The sequence below is a fragment of the Semicossyphus pulcher genome, unplaced genomic scaffold, assembly GCF_022749685.1.
Source record: "Semicossyphus pulcher isolate SPU_LCO1_2020_fin unplaced genomic scaffold, fSemPul1.0.p SCAF_12, whole genome shotgun sequence".
Classification (NCBI taxonomy): domain Eukaryota; kingdom Metazoa; phylum Chordata; class Actinopteri; order Labriformes; family Labridae; genus Semicossyphus; species Semicossyphus pulcher.
This window is the reverse complement of record NW_027211626.1, coordinates 977886-997730: the sequence shown is the minus strand read 5'-3', so window position 1 is coordinate 997730 and position 19845 is coordinate 977886. Positions and strand designations below refer to the sequence as shown.

Here is a 19845-nt window from a genome sequence, read left to right as displayed (position 1 = left end):
TGACAGTAGTAACAATGGTAATTGTAGCAGAAATAGAAGTATGAAGTAGTAGCAGTAGTAGTAGTACTGGTAGTAGGAGTACTAGAAGTTGTAGTAGTAATAGTAGCAGTTATCAAAGTAGTAGAAGTAGTAAAAGTAGTTGAAATGGTAACAGTAGTAATAGTAGTAGTATTAGGAGCCTATTAGTAGTAGGCTAGTAGTAGTCATAATAGTAGTACAAGTTGTAGCAGTAGTTGTCTACTAGTTGTAGTGGTAGTAGCTGTATTTAAGTACTAATAGTAGTAGAAGTAGTAGTAGCAGCAGCAACAAGAGTAGTACTATTCTTAGTAGTAGTCCTAATATCATTAGTAATGTAGTTGTAGCAGTAGTAGGAGTTGTAGTTGTAGCAGTACTAGCAGTAGTAGTAGTAGCATTAGTATAAGTAGCAGAATAAGTGGTATTGGTATAAGTAATAGTAGCAGCAGCAGGAGTAGTACTAGCTTTAGTAGTCAACCAAGTCAAGTCCAGTTGCCTTTTGGCTTAAGCTTAGTATTTATGTAGTAGTAGTACTAGTCGTACTCGTGTGTTATCGTTGTTTGTTGACGTTCAACTTAATTGTCATTTCAACCATAAAAATAAAGATTTTAACTTTCTGGGGAACATTTTTTAAATTAAATGTCAAGATAAAAAAACCAGAACACATCTACTACTGTAACTTTGTGTATCAGACAATGAATAAGTGAATGTGCCGGGTCTCAGAGGAACGTTTATTTTTTATAACCCATTAAAAGATAAATAAATGCATCTCAGTGGGTGAGAATACTGCAGCACCACGCAGTTTCAATCTCAAACACTTAAAACAGAATGCTTTAGTAAGCACAATAAATAGTTTAATACATGTATGTAAATAGAAACACTAAAACAGTGATTACAGCTACAGGAAGTGTCACCGAGGTGGAATTTCCTGTTAAATACATAAAAAAGTGACAGTTGTTCTGAAGCAGTCACCGTGTGCAGCACATAAATCATTTAAATGAATCTATTGTGCGAGGAGACGGACGTTTGAGGAGGATTTCTTCTGACTCTGAGAGCAGCCGTGTTTTTCCTGGAGAGGAAGAGAGGGTCACGTTTGCTGCCACGCTTCATTTGTGTGGATTTTAATGGAGCTCCAGTGCTGCATACGTGTTATTATAGAGACTTCACGGCCCTTTCTAGGAGGAATAATCAGTGCTGCTGACGAACGCTGCTGGGAACAAGTCTCCTGAGCAAAAAGTTATCCATTGGAGAGAAAATCTAAACTGTTGGTTTAATACAAGAATTGTCTTTTTTTAACGTATTATTAGAAGTAGGAGATTCCCTTAAATCTAGAACAGTGATTATTGTAGAGCTTAAAACAAATGACAGAGCTGGAGAGTAATGGCTTTTTATGGCACTAAAACGCTTCCTTACGCCTGTAACAAATGCTCAATTTGAGTATTTCCAGCAAACATAAAGACAGTTTCAGTTTCACTATGATAGAACTTAAAATAAGCTACATTACACTTAAAGAAAAGACAATAACAAGAACCACAAAAACTATTTGTAAGATGATAAATGCCACTTTTGAGAACTTCGGGCTTATTGTGAAACACAATACGTCCTAAAACTTGTAATATTGAGCTGAAAATGAGATTTCCCAGATAAAAAGTCTTTTTCTGTCTTGAAAAGAACATCACACCTTATATTACTAAATCTCACTGAGCACATTTTTTTTGTTCTTTCTGCAGAATTTAATATATAATCCAGATCCTCAACATCACATATTATATCTAGACATCTTACTTAGCACATATTCACTTTCAATGCCAGATCTTTTTTTACTTACTACAAGGGAAAATCATCTTGTTTGGTTGTATTTTTTAGGTTTTTTAAATGTCCTGTTTTCCAGTGTGCAGTGGAAACATACAACATAATAAGAAGAGATTAAAAGCAACTTTAGATACATAATGCAATCAGAAAATACTTGTGTCTTGTTTCTCTTCTATCTTAACAGCAGAAATATAACATTAGATTTTTAACTTATTGCAAGTTAAAATAATCTCATATTCATTTTGTTTCCCACTTATTTTTAAGTGACATTTTTCCAGTGTGTCATGAGAAACACTTGCATGCAGTAACTGTATGCAAGTGTAAGACGTTGAAATGAACTTGCTGCAAAACAGCATCTTTAGATACGTGAGAAAGTGCGACAATTTTCTTGTATCTCTTCAATCTTGAAAGGCCCAAAAATGACATATTATTTCTAGAAATCTCACAGAGCAAATATTCACTCTCAGTGCCAGATGTTTTTTTACTTATTAGAAGAAAAAATGATCTTGTTTTTGTTTATTCATTGTATTTTATTAGGTTTTTTAAAAATGTAATTTTTTCCTGTGTGTAATGGACACACTGGCGTGCAGTGCATCGTACGTCAGTGTAATTAATATAAATAAAACTGCTGCAAAACAGCGTCTTCAGATGCATAATGTTTTTAAAAAACAGTATTTTCTTGTATTGTTTTAAGTTATTACAAGCAAAAATCATCTTATATTCATGTTTTTTGGGGTTTTTTTTAAAACATATTTTGTAAGAGCAGTTTTTCCTGGCATGCAGTGAACTGTACGCCAGTATAATTAACACAAATAAAACTGCTGCAAAATCAGAAAGTAGCACTATTTTCTTGTATCTCTTCCATCTTATGAGGCCTAAATATTACATTATATTTCTAGAAATCTTACCGAGCAATTTTTCACTTGTTGTTTCTTCAGATTTGTAACTTATTACAAGTTAAAATAATTTTACATCCATTGTTTTTTAAATTTATTTTGGAGAGAGGCTTTTTTCCAGTGTGTTATGGGAAACTCTGTCATGCATCGCGCTGTAATGCGTAGAAAGAAACTACTGCTAAACAGCATCTTTAGATCCATAATCCTTTCAGAAAATAAAACAGTTCTCATTTTGCTGCACTTTGGGGGATCACTGTCCAATTTAGAAATTGCACAGATTCTGTGTGTTAGATAACCTACTGCCCCGGGGATAATTACTTCCCTGTGTGTTATATAATCCTTTCCGGAGTCACTTTCACAAACTACAATGATTCAGTTCTTTGTCAGCAAATCATTTTTCATCTGAAAGGAAGAAGTCTATTCATAGCATGAAGTACAAACAACATCCTGTTCCAGTGCGGAGATCCAGCCCTCGTCTATCCTGGAATTATTTATGTTTTCGACTGTTTTTATGTTTACTTGTATATCTCTATATTTACAGCATTCCACCCCATGTGTTTGCACCTTTTCTCTCTTTCTCTTTTACTATGCAGCATTAAAAACACTCACAGCACGTTCCCCAGGATCTATATCGGCTTCTTTATTCTTTCAGGTCCCAGCTGAGAACAATGTGCACACCACAATACGTAAAGACCAAATTCATGAATTTCTAATGTCAGTTTTTAGTACAGAAAACATTTTTGACTCTACAATACCTGCAAGTTTTTTCTTTGTACTTGAGGGGTTATATCTGTGTACAGTGTGAGAAAAATTCACAGCAAGAAGCTGATTAAAAAAAGTTTTCATGGCCTTTAACTTAAATAAATTAAGATAATAATCCAAAGCACAGCTGTGCCGAGGCTTACTTCTCTTCAGCTAGATCCCGCTCTTTCAGAATTAGTTTGGAGAAATCAGGAAGGTACACCTGACGTTCCTCATCAATGTCACTCTTTAAAAGTGTCCATAATATTTTCTAGGATGATTTCAGTTATTGCAAATAGTAAGGTTAACTTCCTTGCATGCCCATGATTGATAAGGCCCATTCTCAATATTCACACGGCGGCCATTTTTCTCTGCCGTCATGCTCGGGGTAGGAAATGCTAATGATGAACTTTATTCCAGTTTTGCCAATTGTAAAAAATCTGACAAATATGAATTCAATTCTTGATTTATCAGCTACTGAAAATCAGGAAAATTAGGGCCCAACTTCAAGCTACAACAACATAAGATAGCTGGATAGGTACTGAGCATAGATCTAAGTCATGAGAGCTAACGTTAGCGCACACCTTACATTACAGTAAGCTAGCTAGCTAGCTAGCTCGACCATTTGCTGGAATTTTCTTTTGTATCTTGTCAAATTATCAAACAGTAAAGTTGAACACAAATTGTTTAATGCTAACGTAAGCTGTTGTTAACAGTCCCTCTCTTTAAATGATGTGAAGCTTCAAAGGACTAAATCATATTTAAGGGATTGAAGTCATTTGATGTCAAATATGTTGTTTTCAATGATGCAGACGGATTAAGACGGCGTCATTTGGTCATGTGCTCGGTTTTAATTATACAGCACTTTGTAACTTTGGACATTGTTTTGAAGGTACTACATAAATCAAGTTTATTATTATTAGTATTATTATGTTGTTTAAGATTGAAATATGGCCAATCAGTCAATTTAATCAATCAAGTTTTAGAAATAAAGCGTCAAATCACAACACGAGTTATCTCATGACACATAAAAAGCAGGTCTTGACTGCACTCTTTGTTGTCTCAACGACATGAATCCACCATGAGAAAGGAAAACGTCCCGTCACAGGCAGAAACCTCGAGCAGAACCAGACTCATTGTGGACACACGTCTGCTGCTAACGCTACATCTACTTTGTCTTTTCAGCTTCTGATCAGTTCGGAAGTCGTGAAATAATATCTTTTTGTCAGATTCCTTTTGCTTTTTAGGATTTGCAAACCTGGAACACAGAAGAACGACATTATAACAGTGTTTGAGCTTTCCGCCCTGAGCGTGACGTCAGAAGAAAATGGCCGCCGTGTGAATATGGTGAACGACTTGTATGATCACCAGACCTAATAATGCAGTGCCGTAGTGTCTGAGAGTTTTTAAAATAAAGCTAAATAACCCAGATCGACCGATCTTTTTTAGAGTTTAGAATTCATGCATGAGTGGAAACAGCACCAACAGAAAATGTCAGCGTCTGCTCCCCTGAGTTATTATACGGGACGTTCTCAGATGTACTTCTTTCTTCTCCCCGATCCTCAGAGTTAAAGGTCTGACTCTGAATTGATTCATAATCTTTATAAAAAAAGGCCACGACAGACGAGCAGAGCATCCAGATGGCCTGTGGTTCAGCTCAGCCACAGGAGGTCTCCAGAACATTGCGCTCCTCTGTGAGACCCTGAACGATTTTTACTCCCTTTTATGTTGTGATCAGACGGACTGTAGTGAGAGACAAGAGGCAGAAATATCAAACACACGGCACGTTTGGGTTTCCGTTTCCTTTAATTCATTTGATCCGTCAAAGGATTTACAAAGCCTGCTATTTAAATGCTATTTATTTTATACCAAAACGATTAAACCATTCATGAATACAGCTGCACATTGTCGACATATCCGGACCCCGGTTCTGTGCAGAGTAGCACCCAAGAAGTCAATGAAGAGGCAATATTTCATATCATAATAGTTCTCTCTGTTATAGATAGAAATAAATCCATGCAATATTCATCTCTAGCCGTTATGTTTCAGATTTGGCACCATCCTTCAGAAGAGGTCAGAGGGAGCGTCCTGAGGTCAGTCTCAGGTTGTTTAAATAAAGACGATACGTATCCTGAAAAATATTATAGCCCAATAGTTTTAGTCAGTTTGATTCCTAATGCGATGGATGTTCAAGTACCAAGAGGAAATTTCTTTGAATTTTACAGAAACGATGATGCAAAAAGCCTGAACCACCGCAGGGATCATTTTATGTAAACCGACCCTTAACATTGTTTTTAAAAAATACTCAGATCGTATCAATAATTGCATGATTTATAAATGTTTTCCTAAGTATCATACAAGCTTAGTAGCACTACACGTCATGTAGCTGTCAGTGCTGTGCAACAAATATTCAATAATACTACTCATAATAACAATATTCATAACGATCAGAACAATTCATCGTAAAAATTAGCAAATGCTATTCAACTACCATTTAAAGGAAATGTTTCGACGGTGTGCTTTTTCTTCCAAAACCAACGGAAACAGAAAAAAGGCTGCGAGGCGACAGTGTGACGATCACACTGCTCCCGCAGGAGTTGGCACTGTAACAGACTGTACACTCTAAAAGACCGACAGGCCCTCGGAAACAGAGGAGGCTGTCAAAAAGGAGCGGAGAAACATGCAGGCCTCTGGTCTGGCTTTAATGTCAAAGGCCTTGCCATTCACTCTAGGACAGGCAAAAAGAATCAGGCTCAGGAAACATGCCCAGAACACAGATGATGGAGGAGGGGAAACAGAGGGGGAATCTCCTGCAACTTGTAAAAACGCTCCAGTCGGGGGCTGGGGGATAAAACGATGGCGTCTTGTTGAGGATGAAGTATATGAGGGGTAAATCAAACAGAGCAGCAGAGATAGATGCATTACAGCGGGGCTGCGAAGGAGGAGCAGATTCATAAATAATACTTGACTTAAGGGTTGTTTGCACAGTGAAACCCTGAAGAGCTCGTCCTGCTGCTGAATCATTAACTCTGCACCTTTTAATAAACAGAGAAGTTTTATTTATTTGCAGCAGAACTGATGTCCTTCTTATTAAGAGTGCTGAAATAATTTATATGGAGGATAAGGGTCCTCGTCTCAGATCTGAATCTGCTCTGCAGCACTAAATGGAGCGGGTTAATTGTCGGTGACTCTGCAGGCAAACTGAAACAGAAACCACTACGGAGGGAAGTGCTGAATTTTAGTGGTGCTTTCAGTAAGTGTTGCTACAAATAGCCGAACCTGCTCACTGAAAGCAAAAAAACAACAGAATTTTTGTTCAAGATAACACAAAGATGAAGCTCATTAATCCGGAGAAAGAGAGGGGAAATAAATGTTTCAAAAGGTCAAAGACACTGGGCAAATGTGTGTTTCCTGAGGCATGTTAAGATCTAGCACGATAAAAGAAAAGAAAAAAACATCTCTCATCTCATTAAGCACTGAGCAAGGCTGTTCTCTAATAACAAAGCAATAACAAACCTATTTAACAAGACATGATACGCTCACTGGGATGCCAGTTTGGTAGCCGACTCCCCCAAAAACCTTCAGCCACCCGGACAGAGCTGACCAACAACAGAGTGTCCACCTGGCAAAACTCAACTCAACGCCTACGGCCAGTCGCTTCAGGTGTGGTGAAGACAGAGAAGCCAGGAAACGCCATGCCTGCGCCCGCACAGCTCTACCGGCGGCTCATCAGAGGATGCTGCAGAAGAACTTCTTCTCCCGGAAAGGGTTCTCGGAGGCGGGGACGGGCATGATGAGCGGGTCCTCGCGTATGTGGGCGTCGCAGTACGCCATCAGGTCTGCGGCTGCTTTGGATACCTGAGACAAAAGACAAGAAGGTTGGAACTATTACATATAATACGTATATACGTATTAACTCTGCAATTTCATCAGGTCTGATCGTCGTCTGGACTTTCCCTTTCACACCCAGCAGCAACAGGCCAATGCAGCAGTAGATGCACAGAGACGCCTCCTTCGTCAGACTCTCTCTCTCTCTTCACTTGAATGTAAAAATGATGTTTGGGATGTTTTCAGATCCGTCAAAATTAAACCTCCTCGCACTCTTCTCCAAGTCTCCATGCTTTATTTACAACATGTTCAGCTTCCTCGGCTTCGTCAGGGCGCTGTCTGAGCGCGTTTCCGTTTTTTCCTGATGTTTAATTCATCGCTCACGTGACGTAAAGGTTCAAACCCGGACATGAACCTTCGCTGCATCTCTCCGCTGTCACTGTCTAATAAATTCTCCCTAAATATTTTATAAACACTACACAAAGTCGATTTAAGAACTTGCACATTTTATGGAAATGAATCGTCTCGTCTGTTTCCTTCAATAAGCCACGGAGGAATTAAACAAGTATAAGAGAGAGAAAGAGAGCTTTAGAGTTTCTCGTTCAGAGGGAGGCACTTTGGAAGAGTCAAATAAGGACTTTGTTCAATTTAATTTAGTAAAGTTTACTGGATTACATTTGTCTTTCTTAGAATAATACAAATTTTACTTTGAAGGCATATTAAGTAGGATTGTCCTAAACAAATGTACACGCTTAAACAGAAATGATTCCTCTCAATCAGAGCACAAAGTCTGGCTCAATTCGATTACATTTAAATCTGGAGGTTTTCGACCCAAATGAGACGATTATCATAAATAAATATTATCTGACAATTTCATGACTGAACTTTTCCAGACAAAGACGGAACATGGACGGATGTTTTCTCTTTGTGCGGGGCAGAATGTAACGGGCTCCAGCAGCACCAGACGGGCTGTTCAGAGATGTTGCATGTTTATGTGCCCGCCCAGAAACAGCATATATCGTTTAACATTTACAATTCACTGTTTTGTTCTTGCTAACGTTAGCATGCTTAAATTAGCTCGTTAGCACACAAACACAACTCAGGACGCTGGAAATACTGAATTTGCAGGCATCCACTCGGCCTGCTGGTGGTAGCACTAACACAGCCTTTCCCAAACTACCAAGGCCCACTTTGAAATACAAAATGACTCCGGGGCTCACTCATGTGTAGAAAACATTGTAATAGTTGTCTGGAAGGTTCTCAGTCGTCCAGGTCATGGTCATTCGAAGCTCAATCCAAAAGGCGTCAGGACTTTGTTGTGAGTTCTTGAAGACGTGTCACCTCTCATCTGAAAGGAGTACATGTCTAGCTCCGTCTACCAGTCAGTTTAGAACCAGTCTCTGAACCTATCGGCTATCGTCTGACGTTATAACCTCTGTGAGCAACGCCGAACATTTCAGGCATTCTGGTGTAGCCAGTGGTTAGCGATAAAGTCTTCCTTCTCCGTGCACTGCATTGTTTACAGTCCAGTCAGCAGACTGTGTGTTCAGATCAAAGTGAAGGTAAATTCTCCCTCCAGATGTGTCTGCTAAATAAACGCTGTCATCTCTCGGTTCGTCCCATCCCCCGGAGGAGCGCCCGTTCATCTGTCTGTGCTGAGTCTCAGTCTCACTGTAAACAGGAAGTTACACAGAGGCTGCACTCTGGCTTACTGCAGCGGGATGAAGCCCAAACAGGAACAGATTTTCTTGCGATCGACTTTAATTAACGGCTCTTCAGTTTGCTGAAAGAACAACATCATGATGCAGATCAGGAACAACATGAAGCTTTGTCAGGTCTGTCCTCAAGAGGAGAAGAAAACTACTTTAACATGAGACGGAGGGCGGAGCCATCATCTATGATGCATTCAGGGAAGTCGGGAAATCTAAACACTGAACTGCTTTCATGACACAGCGTCAAGCAGATTTGTCTCCAGTAGAATTTCTGATGTAGAACAGATTGTTAGCTGTTAGCATGCTGTCTGTTTATAGAGATTAATAAGAAGATAAATCTCCATCAGTTAGCCGCTGATGGAGTCCAATACAAATCTGGTCGCGTGCCTACAGATTCTATATTTCTATGTTGAATCTGTAAACAGAGATTAGTGTAGAACTGCTGAAGCCTTTCAAACAATGACAGTAATGTTTGTTTACTGTGATGATGTACAAGTAGACTGGCTAAATGACAGAGTATCTTAGTCACTGCATGCAGAACGAAAGGCTAATAAAGCACGGAGGACTAGAGAAGAGCTGACTGTGAGACATGATTTGATTTCAACAGCTCTGTTGGAGCTCACGCTGCTTTGCCCCGCGCTGCATGCTTGTTCTCCTTTTTTTGCTCACCTTGCACCAGGTGAGATGTTTTGCATGCCGGTTGTTTCTTTAACTCTGCATATTGTTTGTGTTTTAGATGCTTCTCTGCCTGTAGCCCCTGCACAGATACCTGTAGCCTCAGCCTCAGGCAACAGGAAGAGACAATCTACAGAGATGACTGACAGGCGTTAGGGCGGGACCTTGACCAGGAGGGTGAAATGAACAACACACCTCCTGCCTCAAGGCGAAAAATTGCATGCTGCATTTTTCAAAGTCAAACAGTGATTATAAATTTAACAGCAGAGGCAGACTGCATGTGGGAGTAGGTTTGAGCTCGGGAGCAGAGCGGGGGGGTCACGGGGGGAGGGCAGAGGAGCAGCTGCATCGGAGGGACAGCGAGGGCTCAGAGATCAACATGGAGGACAGAACCATCTGATCTCCTGCCCGGCTCTTCACCTCACACACTGTTGCGCGCTCACAACGCACAAAACCCATCCTGCTGGATTTAGCTTTAACATGTAACATGTAATAACACATGAAATACCAGAGAGTCAACACTTATCCAGGACTGAGAAATGATGCTGACGCTGAAGTGCCAAAAGCTGCAGTTCCTCTGGTGTCCACTTGAGGCTGTCTCCAGCAGTGAGTCAGTCCCCATAGAGCCCCATGTTAAACTTTACAGCAGAAATAAACATGTTTACAGCCTGGTACAAAAAACAGTTTGGGTCTCTATAGCTCATTTCTCTCTTCATGACAACTGTACGGGGAGAGTCTTTATACAGCTCACCTGTTTACATTATATTAGGGCTTACAGTGATGCAGCATTAGGGGCGTGGCCTCTTTGAGCGACATGACGGAGCTGCTAGCTAATCTTGCTAAGTCTTGCTGTGCGCTTTATTGGACTTGATTGAACAGACTGTCTGACACATTTTTTTACACATATCATTTTATTTATATGTTAGCTTTAATCAGCAGCTTTGTGTCTGTGCTCACCATACCTGCTTGTGAACTCGTTCAGTGCTTGTCTCATTGGTCTATGTATGGCTGCACGTGCATGGGAATCATGAGTGTTGGTGACTTTCCCTGCACAGAAGACAGCTCTTTTCAGCGACCCAGTTTGTGTTGTTCACCTGCAGCAAGCGAGCAACAAGTCTGCTACGCTCCACAAGCTCTCTGAGCTTCTTTAGTCTAATAAATAAAATCACTCCGGTCAGCTACCACCACAAAGAGAACCTCATTCTGTTAGAACAGCATAGTAAGCTAGCTCATTAGCAGCTAATAATTTAGCCACTGGAAAAGACAGTTTAGCTTTGATAACTTAGCATTTGCTAACCCCCTCGCTCCTCTCCAGCTCCACCCTCTCGTCCAAATATGGTCACTTCTGGCTCTAGAAAACCAGTCCACAAACCAGTGGGTGACGTCAGTGTGGCTACGTCTGTTACTTATACAGTCATTGGTCGAAAAATAATCAGCTGACTCAGAAGACACAACACATTTAAATGTTGAAATTTCTCTCTATTCACCCTCATTTACGCTTTAATTGGAGCACAAAGCGAGTAAACAGCCTCATTATTCTCATAATCAAAGTAAATGCATTAATTACATCATCATGTATCTGCAGCCAGAGAGAGAGAGAGAGAGACAAAGAGAGAGAGAGCGCCCCACAGGACAGAGCGTGGTACTGCACTGTGTGTGTCAGCAGGCCCAGACTGACTGTAATTACACTGCAGCCCCGTGATGGAAGGAGAGTCCTTCTAATTAGCACAGATCACATTCCTTTGGCTGATTGAGCAATTAATGAGAAAGTGGTGATCCCTCCATCAGCAGCGCAGAGACTGCTCGCTGACACACTCTCCCTCATCAGAGGCTTTAATTAAATTTAAGGGATCGGCGACGTGGCCGACTGTCTGTTTTCTCCTCTTTCTCCGCGCTTGGTTCCTCGTTCCACTTCAGCTCTTCTCTGTGCTGGTTAATAAACAATAACTGGGATCTAAACGTCTGATGTGTGAGTGCCCGTCCATCATCCAACAACACAGAGAAATAATGCAGCTGTGAAATCAACTAAAGCTGGTCATGATTTTTACATGAAGACTGAAACTCCATCTGAGGACTTCTTTTTTTACGCTTTTGAATTTGCAAAAACTTTAAATAAATACCTCAAATGTAATATTTATAGGTGCCTGAGGCCTCACGGAGCCTTCTGTTTTAATCTGTCTTTTTATCCTTGCAGCATTCAAGGACTTTTTCTTTGAACATCATTATGTTGTGTTGAGACGTGAGCATGTGAGACTGTTTAAATCAATCTCAAATAAAAAGTACAACAGTGAGAACTCAAACTCACCTTTAGATTCTACAGAGTTTAAGGATATGAAGCATTTCAAGACATTACAATATGTATGCAGGTACCGTATATCATCCATCATCATCTATACCACTCATCCTGTTCAGGGTCGCGGGGGGCTGGAGCCTATCCCAGCTGTCATTGGGCGAGAGGCAGGGTTAAACCTGGACAGGTCACCTGTCAATCACAGGGCTGACACACAGAGACAGACAACCTTTCACGCTCACACTCACACCTACGGGCAATTCAGAGTCACCAGTGAACCTAACGAGCATGGGGACGAGCGACGGGGTAACATGCAGGAAGGCCCACTATACGTCTGAACCGGGATTCAAACCAGGAACCTTCTAGCTACCACTGCACCACTGTGCCGCCTGCCACTGTATTTCTATTGTAAATAAAACTCAATCATCGAATCATCTTCACAGTCTGCACATAAAAATGTGAAACATGTTCAGAGTTCAAATAACTTTTATGTATTCTAAATATTTGGTTTATATTTCTGTGTTCAGAGTTTTGGATCGATTTGTGTGTTTAAATAAATCTGATGAAAAAACATCAAATATTGTTTTTTTTATTTATCACACAATTTCTCGACCTTCTTTAATTATTACAGTTTTTTAACTTTTATTGTCTTTTACTTCAAGTCTGGGCTGCACGGTGGTGCAGTGGTTAGCGCTGCCGCCTCACAGCTAGAAGGTTCCTGGTTTGAATCCCAGTTCAGACGTATATTGGGCCTTTCTGTGTGGAGTCTGCATGTTCTCCCCGTGCATGCGTGGGTTCCCTCCGGGTACTCCGGCTTCCTCCCACAGTCCAAACACATGCTCGTTAGGTTCATTTTGACTCTAGATTGCCCGTAGGTGTGAGTGTGAGGTTATCTGTGTCTGTGTGTCAGCCCTGTGATTGACTGGCGACCTGTCCAGGTGTAGCCCCACCTCTCGTCCAATGACAGCTGAGCAAGGCTCCAGCCCCCACACGACCCTGAACAGGATAAGCAGTGCAGATGATGGATGATTGATTTAGGTCTTACAGATTACAGGGATTTAAAAGAATTGAAGAAATGACGTCACAATTAGTTAAAATATCCTTCTCGGTTCTGGCAGACTGATTTCTGTTTAATTTGAAGAGTTAAACAGAAAATATTCCTGTTTTTTTCAAAAGAATCAGATGTTTTTGTAAAACTCAGAATTAACTCCAATACACCAGATTATCAAACAAAGAAACATCAAACTGTTTGTCTTGTTGTAAAGAAGCTGTGGCGCTTTAACGTGTTCATGTACGATCAAAGATGCTCCAAACTGCAGAAAACGAGGCTGCAGGAGAAAAATGTTCAGAAATATTTACACAGTTTGGACTTAAAGATCACATGTGACATTTAAGATTCATTTACATTCAAATGTGAAAGAAACCACACTGTGAGTCTGCTCAGACAGTTTGAGATCTACACACCTGTCAGCTCATTTAACGTTACAGGTGAACATCTTTTAACAGTGTGTTAACCTGCACTGTTTTCTGTGCATGACAGCGAGTTGTTCCTGCACACATGCGCTCATTTATTATTCTACAAGTAACTTAAACGCGATCAACCACGTCCTGGTTCGACTCGATGCTGGTGACATTTTCCTGCTCGCTGACCCATGCTGTGACTTCCTGCTGTTTTTCTCTTGTCGGAAACATGGAACCGGACATTTATTCATCCCTTTCTAAACAAACTGAAAATGGAAAACACATATTTCTGGTTCACAAAAAACAATTTTCTGCAGCTGTGTCCCCGTACTTTTGGCACCATCATGAGAATCCACTCGAGAGCTGGCTGAACGCCTGAACGTAATGTGTAAAACCGCTGACAACGGAACAAAGAGAGACAGGAAAACCGAAAAAGAAGGCAGGGTTGAGTCAATTTAGTATTCAAAGTGGAAGGATTAGTCTGAATTCTGGCTGCATAACAGTGAGAATCCTTCCTGTTATTTTGACAGTGGAGCATTCACACATGAAAAGATTGCTACCCACATTTTCAGCCTTATAGTCGCGCCATATAAAAGAAAAGAGTGCATGCATCCATCAGCATGTGCTCGGTGATTTGTCTAATCAGTTATGTTATGTAGCCAGTGGTATGGTGTCAGTATTAGTTTCCATTTGCCTTAGACTCTTAAATGGACGTAGCCACCGTGACGTCTCCCATTGGTTTGTCGCCTGTGTTTTTGAAGCCTCGAGTTCGGCACTTCGTACGGCGCCATGTTTGTTTCCTGGAGCCAGATGTGATCATATGTGGAGGAGAGGGTGAAGCTGGAGAGGAGCGAGAGGTTAGCAACCGCTAAATTATCAAAGCTGAACAGTCTGTCCCCGTTGCTAATCATTAGCTATATTTATGGTGGTAGTTGACCCGGAGATGTTTATTTATTAGACTAAAGAAGCTCAGAGAGCTTTTTAACATAGCAGACTTGTTGCTCGCTTGCTGCAGGAGAACGACACAAACTGGGTAACTGAAAAGAGCTGTCACCTCTGCAGGGAAAAGCCACCAACAATCGTGACCCCCATGCACGGGCAGCCACACATAAACCAATGAAACAAACAGTGAACGAGCTAACAAGCAGGCATGGTGAGCACAGACACAGATAGCTGCTAATCAGTGCTAACATAAAAATAAAAGTGTAGGAACAGTGTGTGAGACGTGTTGGACGGTCTGTTCGTCCAACAAAGCGCACACACAGATTATCTGTCTGATATTTACATCAACAAATCTCCAAAAGGCTCCAACAGCACAAACACGGCCCAGAGGTTACGTTCAGTGACTGAGTTAGCTGAGGGGACACCTAGCAGACAGCTAGCAGCTCCCACCTGTCACTCAAAGAGGCCACGCCCCTAATGCTGCATCACTTTAAGCCTTAATATAATGTAAACAGGTGAGCTGTATAAAGATTCTCCCCGTACAGTCGTCATGAAGAGAGAAATGAGCTATAGAGACCCAAACTGTTTTTTGTACCAGGCTGTGAACATGTTTATTTCTGCTGTAAAGTTTAACATGGGGCTCTATGGGGACTGACTCACTGCTGGAGACAGCCGCAAGTGGACACCAGAGGAACTGCAGCAAAGGTTTAAAAGTGAAACAGATGATCCGCTGCATGTTGGGCCTGTTGGAGTTGAGATATTAAGAGGGGAATCTGTGCAGAAGAAACGCTGCTAAAAGCTGAAACAGAACTCAAAGATTTAAATGAGACGTCGTTCTATAAAATCAGCATGTCGGTTAAACGAGGGTCTGTGTGAGACATCCCCTGAACCCTGATTACGAGTCGGGGATAATCACTTTGTTTTTAAGAAGAGGAGGTTTTCTTGTAAGCAGGCTGTGTTGTGCTGAGTGGGGATGATGGTGTATGGCAGTTGTCCAGGCCCGGCTATAATGCTGAGCGAACAGCCTCGGGGCTGCGGGGCAAACGTTCCCCGAGCACACGAGGAGCATACTGAATGAGATGATGACATGGGTTTTAGAGCTGCCCCTTCACTGTACGGAGATATTCATGTAAAAGAGACGCTCTACTGTGGTGAAAACATCAAGTTTTATCTGATATTATCCATTATGACACATTTAACGGTCAATACGATAAGGCTCAGAAGTCAATATTTAAACAGAGGTTGTTTGATAAGGACACTTTTTATGAGGCTCTCTTCACAATAAAAGTCTGGTGGAGCCGCAGGAGGTTAAAGGTATGAGGAATATGATTATTACATCTGAGTGAGAATCCTCCAGGACCTCAGCGTTGATCTCAAAACTTTGTGATCTGTTCTGAATACCTCTTTAAAAACATCAAAGATTTAACCATATAACATCACAACGACACACTGCAGTCGTAGGTGAAATGCGCTCGATATAAAGATCTAATTCTAATGCCTTTAATGATTCTTACAGAATATAATAAATATGGCGCAATATGGTACGTTCTGTCGACAAGAATCTTTAGCATGCTAGCTTTTAGGGTTAGCATACTAGCATGATGAATGCTACAACAAGGACAATGTGAAAGATTGTTAAACGTTCACATTTGGACTCTTCCTGGGATGTTTCAGTCCTGGCTTTCATCTAAGAAATGTGGAAGTTGTTTCTTAGTTGAGCTCCAGAATGACAAAGAACAATTATCAGTACGTGTCGAGAAAGAAAAATGCCATCATCACATAAAATAGTTTAAATGTGGATGTTAAATAAAAGTCTTCAAATAGTTTGGAACCTATTTTAAATTTTCACTGATGACGTGTTTTTTTCGTGGTTTTTTAAACAACAGAAAAATGCTCACTTGGCTACTTTAAACATGAAACTCGAGCTCACAGCCCTCCTGCACACGTGCAGAACTCAAAGCCTGCCAATGTAAGATGAGAAGAAGTCTACATGAGGAAAGTGCTAACCAGGGCAAATACTCCAGAAACATGACCCAGATTGGGAGAAAACTCGTGTCAGAAGTGGTCAGAATTCACCGTAGCCCACCGTGCCTCTGGCTACATCCTCCACAGTCACCACAGCGGTGCTGCCTGCTGTGCACAGTGAGGGAGGTTGAGACTCTGCTGCTTTCAAGGTGAACTCAGGCTCCATGTGACGCCTGTCAGAACAAGTGGCGCTTAATAAGCTAAGAAACATTCATTCTGTCATCATCTCACAGACGGAGGTTGGAACTCTGATTGTGGTCGATTATGACGACATTAAAACTGTGAGAAAGTTTTATTTAGATGCATAAGTCTTCTAAGTTGCCTCAAATGATGTAGCCTCAGCCAGCGTCTGTTGGTGCTAACAAAATTAAGCCAAAGTGAAAGTGCCAAAACCCTGCAGTTCCTCTGGTGTCCACTTGAGGCTGTCTCCAGCAGTGAGTCAGTCCCCATAGAGCCCCATGTTAAACTTTACAGCAGAAATAAACATGTTTACAGCCTGGTACAAAAAACAGTTTGGGTCTCTATAGCTCATTTCTCTCTTCATGACAACTGTACGGGGAGAATCTTTATACAGCTCACCTGTTTACATTATATTAAGGCTTAAAGGGATACAGCGTTAGGGGCGTGGCCTCTTTTACCCCTTTCCCACTGAAATTAGCGCGTTGATGCAGGTTTTTCAGACCCGGGGAGACCCGCTTGTAGATGCCAATTGTCTCTTTTCCCATTGCCAGTGAAGTATACTCTTTTCTGCTGCATCACCGTCTGACGTCACAAACGCGCCGGAGACAGGGTTAGTAACCAGTGAAGATGTTACGGTGGTTAGGTCTTTATCGTATCTATTAGTCATTCAGTCTGTTTATCAAAGTCGGCGCAAACAAATCTGGAACGATGTTGGAGCGCTGCTCGGACGGAGACCGGAGGAGTTTGTAGCTGAGATGACGAGGAGTCGCAGAAGTTACGGACGGAGCATAGCATCGCGCCGGAAAGGGGGCGGAGATTAGCGTGTTCCCACTAAGCAAAAAGGGCGGGTGTCAGCAGGTTTTTTGACCAGTGGGAAAGGAGCTTTTGAGTGACAGGTGGGAGCTGCTAGCTGTCTGCTAGGTGTCCCCTCAGCTAACTCAGTCACTGAACGTAACCTCTGGGCCGTGTTTGTGCTGTTGGAGCCTTTTGGAGATTTGTTCATGTAAATATCAGACAGATAATCTGTGTGTGCGCTTTATTGGACGAACAGACCGTGCAACGCAGCAGCTATCTGTGCTCACCATACCTGGCTACCAACTGAAATAGAATCTCATTCTGTCCGAAACAAGACTGTTAACTAGCTACTAAGCCAGCTAGTGAATTAGCCACTGATCAGTTTTGATAACTTAGCATTTGCTAACCCCTCGCTCCTCTCCAGCTCCACCCCCTTGTCCAAATATGGTCACTTCTGGCTCTAGAAAACCAACATGGCGACTGATAAAATGGTCCATTATTTATATATATTTTGTCTGTAAACTTACGTACAGAGCATGTAGCAGCAACAACAATTCAGTGTGTGACAGTGTTTTTGGAATAATAAACCGCTCCAGCTCCACAGTTTATAAACCCACAACCTGCATATCTGGTATGACAGAAACACATGCAAACATTAACTCTTATTCACAGGTAAAAGATAAAAGCTCTGTACCTTTATCCTGTCCATGCAGGCCTCCATCTTCAGCTGCTCCACAGCTTTCCTGGCTTGGGAGATGCTGGCCGTGCTGTTGTTGGCGATCCCGTCCTTCATGGTGCTGCTGTGACGCCAAACACAGGCACAAAGGGGGACACGTAGAGTCAATGAACATCACATTAAATCCACAAAGCAGCATCCCCCCTGGCTGTGTGTCTGCCCCCCCTCTGAGCAGCCATTCTCTACCACAACCTTTTCATTTAAAGGACCCATTTTGTTCAGGGGAAGCTGGTTTTACAGCAGCTCCATTTTCTCTGAAGAAAGAGCAGCAGCTGGACAGCGGTTTGTCATTATCAGGCGGTGCTCATGCATGATTATTTCTTTTTGTCTGTTATTCTTCGTAACAAGCTGGAGGGGGAAGTTAGAAAGGCCCAGATCATCGCACACCTCTTCTCAAGTGCTTTGCTTAAGGGAACTTCAGGCAACATTTGAGGGGTTTCTGTTGCCTTGTTTCTCTCTTTATTATCATTTCTTGGACTCAAACCTGCAACTTTCCTTCAGACGAGAGCAGATCTGTGCACTCTTTGTCTTCATCTCCTCAACTTTCTCTACAACGTGCATCAATGCAGCTGCAGTAAATCCAACCTGATCTGTTGCATTCAGCGTTTCTGTGCGTCTACACATGTAATCACTGATTTTTGCTCTCATTTCAGGCCTCTTGACCCCCCCCTCTCACTCCTGAAATGTCCCAGTTTGGCAGCCATAGTGATGACACCTGACCATAGATGTGTTTTATAACAATGTGCATGAAAATATGGAGCTTTTCACAGAGGTGGGGTGCTGCTCAATCGATTCACAATCACAGTGGATTTTTTCCTTTTTTACATCGATTTGTTTATTCACATTTCATCGCATTAATTTAAATTAAACGGTTGTTTCAAGCAAATGTTTTGTAAAAGAAGGATGCACACGGTAGATTCATTTTCCAATCCCCCCCATTGATGGCCAATTTATAGCTTATAATCGTAGGAAGCTATCAGGCCTTCCCCATTCAGGTTTCCCTTCTTTTCGTCCATCCTGAAGCTCACACGGCTGCATTTCAGCCTTTATGCCTTTTATCCGAATCTAACGACGCTAATTGTTGCTGCAGATCCGTGAAAAAATGAGCGACTCTTATTTCTAAAGGGGATTAAAATTGTGGACACACATCGTGCGAGCTGCGGCCCTGCTCAGAGCAGAAATCAGCACACCAAACATCATGAGAAAAACGCACGATTTTGCATGAATGAATTAAATAAAAAAATCTCTGGATGCTTCGCTGCTTCGCTCGGCTACACGAGCAGATTAATGTAGACTACAGCCGCAGACCTACCTGAGATGTGCCAAAGCTTTTCCAATTTGGAGAATCCGGGTTGACTCCACCCAACACACACTCACACACACACAAACACACACGCGCGCGCACACAAAAAGAGGATCTGTCAAATATGAAATGATAGGAGGAAATCCCAGCCTCGCTTCGGTGTGGACTGAACCCGAGGAGGTGAATCCTGCCGGTTAGATTTCGCCTCGGCGGTTCTCTCGATGCGAGTCGTGCGTATTCCGTGTAGGAAGCAGAGATCCAGGCGGTGAGGTCTTGGTGAGCACCACGGCTGGACTTGGAGAGATGTTACGCATGCAGTAGGGGGGGAAACCTCTGTGTGACGATCAGATACGGGCTGTGGGGCAGGAGGCACTCGATCAGTGGAGCAGGAGCTGCAGCAGCACCGAGCCGGGATGTTTTCCTACTGTACAAAG

General features: G+C 41.9%; 1 protein-coding gene across 2 annotated transcripts; it reads right to left on the bottom strand.

Moving 5' to 3' along the window:
* Positions 1-5251: 5251 nt before the first annotated feature.
* Positions 5252-19768, bottom strand: LOC138588389 (guanine nucleotide-binding protein G(I)/G(S)/G(O) subunit gamma-4). Of its 2 annotated transcripts, none has more exons than XM_069658480.1 (3): positions 19421-19768; positions 18067-18172; positions 5252-7322 (listed from the first exon to the last, which is right to left on the bottom strand). In XM_069658480.1, the coding sequence occupies exons 2-3, from the start codon at positions 18163-18165 to the stop codon at positions 7194-7196; spliced, it is 228 nt and encodes a 75-aa protein (XP_069514581.1). In that variant the 5' UTR covers positions 18166-18172; positions 19421-19768; the 3' UTR covers positions 5252-7193. The 2 variants fall into 2 exon arrangements, with proteins under 2 accessions (XP_069514581.1, XP_069514582.1); XM_069658481.1 differs by having other exon boundaries at positions 18067-18169.
* Between the last annotated feature and the right edge of the window lie 77 nt (positions 19769-19845).